Source organism: Ursus arctos, unplaced genomic scaffold, assembly GCF_023065955.2.
Source record: "Ursus arctos isolate Adak ecotype North America unplaced genomic scaffold, UrsArc2.0 scaffold_96, whole genome shotgun sequence".
In the NCBI taxonomy this organism is placed as follows: domain Eukaryota; kingdom Metazoa; phylum Chordata; class Mammalia; order Carnivora; family Ursidae; genus Ursus; species Ursus arctos.
This window is the reverse complement of record NW_026623118.1, coordinates 54,352-56,626: the sequence shown is the minus strand read 5'-3', so window position 1 is coordinate 56,626 and position 2,275 is coordinate 54,352. Positions and strand designations below refer to the sequence as shown.

Here is a 2,275-nt window from a genome sequence, read left to right as displayed (position 1 = left end):
TAACAAGCAGGATAAGTAATATCAGAGAGAAAAACCCCTTCATTTAATGTATTCAAGATTGCACTTCATTTTTGACGGACACCTAATCAAACTATATGAAAATATTCAAATCCATTGATGTCAGTATAAATAACATCTCTTTCAACTACTGATTGATAAATCACCAGTAAACAGATACTCTATTTCAGAGAACGTGAGAGTAAAATTAACTAACACTGAAGGTGAAAAGTCTTATTAGTATTTTTCTAGTATTTTTTTCTTATTTTTAATATTTTTTAATTGTGGTAAAAGGCATATACCAAAATTTCCCCTTTTAAGGTTGAAAATATTCTTGATTTGAGAATAGATATTCTGTGTTAATTAATATTCCAATATATTCTCTTGAATAAACTCAAAGAAAATTAAGAATCAAATATATCCAGTTTACTCTGACAGATGATGTTGTTTAAGGATTAGTTCTTGAGAACCTGGAATGTGCCAGAGTTTGTAAGATTATGCTTTGGAATTCCAGCAAGTTGTCAACAATATTAAATGGAGGTGATTTTTATATATACTAACTTCTATTCCTAGTGTTTGTTGTATTTGTTGAAAATTATAACTCGTTACACTTTGAAACAATTAGTTAATAGTTTAGCTAATTTCTTTGCAACACAGTTTGTGACCTCAAGAAAAATTATATTGTTTCTTCTTGCTGGGAGCTAATAGCTTAGATTTTGGAATACATTGTAGCAGAATCTATCCTTGCTGAACTTATTTATTTGACTCCTATACTATCATGTTTCAGTAATTGAATATTTTATGTACAAAGTCTTCATTTTCTACATTCTCAATGTTTCATGATTTTGAAGAACATTTTATCAAATTAAATTTCCCCAGGGGATATTATTGCTTTTAGAATGTTATAAAATTTTCTTTATAATTTTTTTAATAGCACTTATTACTTCCTTATTTCTTAGAGTATAAATAAAAGGGTTTAATAAAGGGATTACTAGAGTATAAAAAACAGCAACAGCTATATCTTTATCCTCTTCTTTACCTGAATGTGGTCGAATGTACACAAAGAGAAGAGAACCATAGAATATTGAGACAGAGAGAAAGTGGGATGCACAAGTAGATAAGGCTTTGCCTCTTCCCTCTTTGGATTTCATTTTGAAAATAGTCAAGAGAATGTAGAAGTAAGATATTATGACACTTCCTATGGTAAAGACTTGAATTGAGCCTGAAAAGATAAATATTAACAGTTCATTGATATAAGGGTCAACACAGGAGAGTCTGTATAATGGAAGAACATCACAAAAGAAGTGATTAATTTGATTTGACCCACAGAAAGTTAACCTAAAGAGAAACCCTATATGAATCATGGAATGCAGGTTTCCTGCTATGTAGGCCCCTGTGGTCATCTGAATGCAGAGTTTCTTTGACATCATGGTGTGGTACTGCAGTGGGCTGCATATGGCCACATAGCGATCATAGGCCATTGCTGCCAAAAGAAAGCAGTCTGTAGTTTCAGCAAGGCAGAGAAAATAAAACTGTGCCATACATTCATAAAGGGAAATCCTTCTGTCCTTAGAAAAGAAGTTCTCTAATGTCTTGGGAGTAATGGCACAGGAACAACAGGAATCCATTAGAGCCAGGTTGCCCAGAAAGATGTACATTGGTGTGTGAAGACGACGCTCCATAAAAATCAGTGCCACCAGGCCAAGATTCCCCACCATGGTGATCACATAGATAGTAAGAAACACCACAAACAGAAGGCTCTTCAACTCTGGGTGATCTGTAAATCCCATGAGGATAAATTCAGTTGTCAAGGAGTAGTTACCCTCAGTCATATCCACTTTCTCTTTTGATATAGGAATTCTGGAGAGACAAGTTTCTAATTTAGAGTGTGTATAATTTTCCTTCCAAATTTTTCTTTTTACAACAAAGAGAGGATCTTCTTCAAACTTCCCTTACTATCTCTGGATACAGGCACACAAACCACTAGGGGATATTCATACCCCTAAAATGTGAGCTTTATAATCTCAAATCTGAAAATCAACATTCCCGTGAATATTTTTATAATTCCAAGAAGAATGCTTACAGTGGGAAAGGTTTGTCTTTATGAAGTCATTCATGAATAGTGCACAAATCTAGCATATCCATATTTGGTTCATTGTTCACAAAAAATTTCAGTGTCACTTTTTGTATTAAAGATCCTTAAAATAAATTTACAATCAGTTTTCCTTTATACACAATTTTTTAACTGAGCAAAAAGTTTTCATATACACTCTCAGTG

The 2,275-nt window shown here is 32.8% G+C and overlaps 1 protein-coding gene across 1 annotated transcript; it reads right to left on the bottom strand.

Moving 5' to 3' along the window:
- Positions 1 to 899: 899 nt before the first annotated feature.
- LOC125281517 (olfactory receptor 5K1-like) lies at positions 900 to 1,829 on the bottom strand. The gene has a single exon (XM_048215226.1). It carries the CDS (start codon positions 1,827 to 1,829, stop codon positions 900 to 902), a length of 930 nt encoding a protein of 309 aa, XP_048071183.1.
- Positions 1,830 to 2,275: the final 446 nt, after the last annotated feature.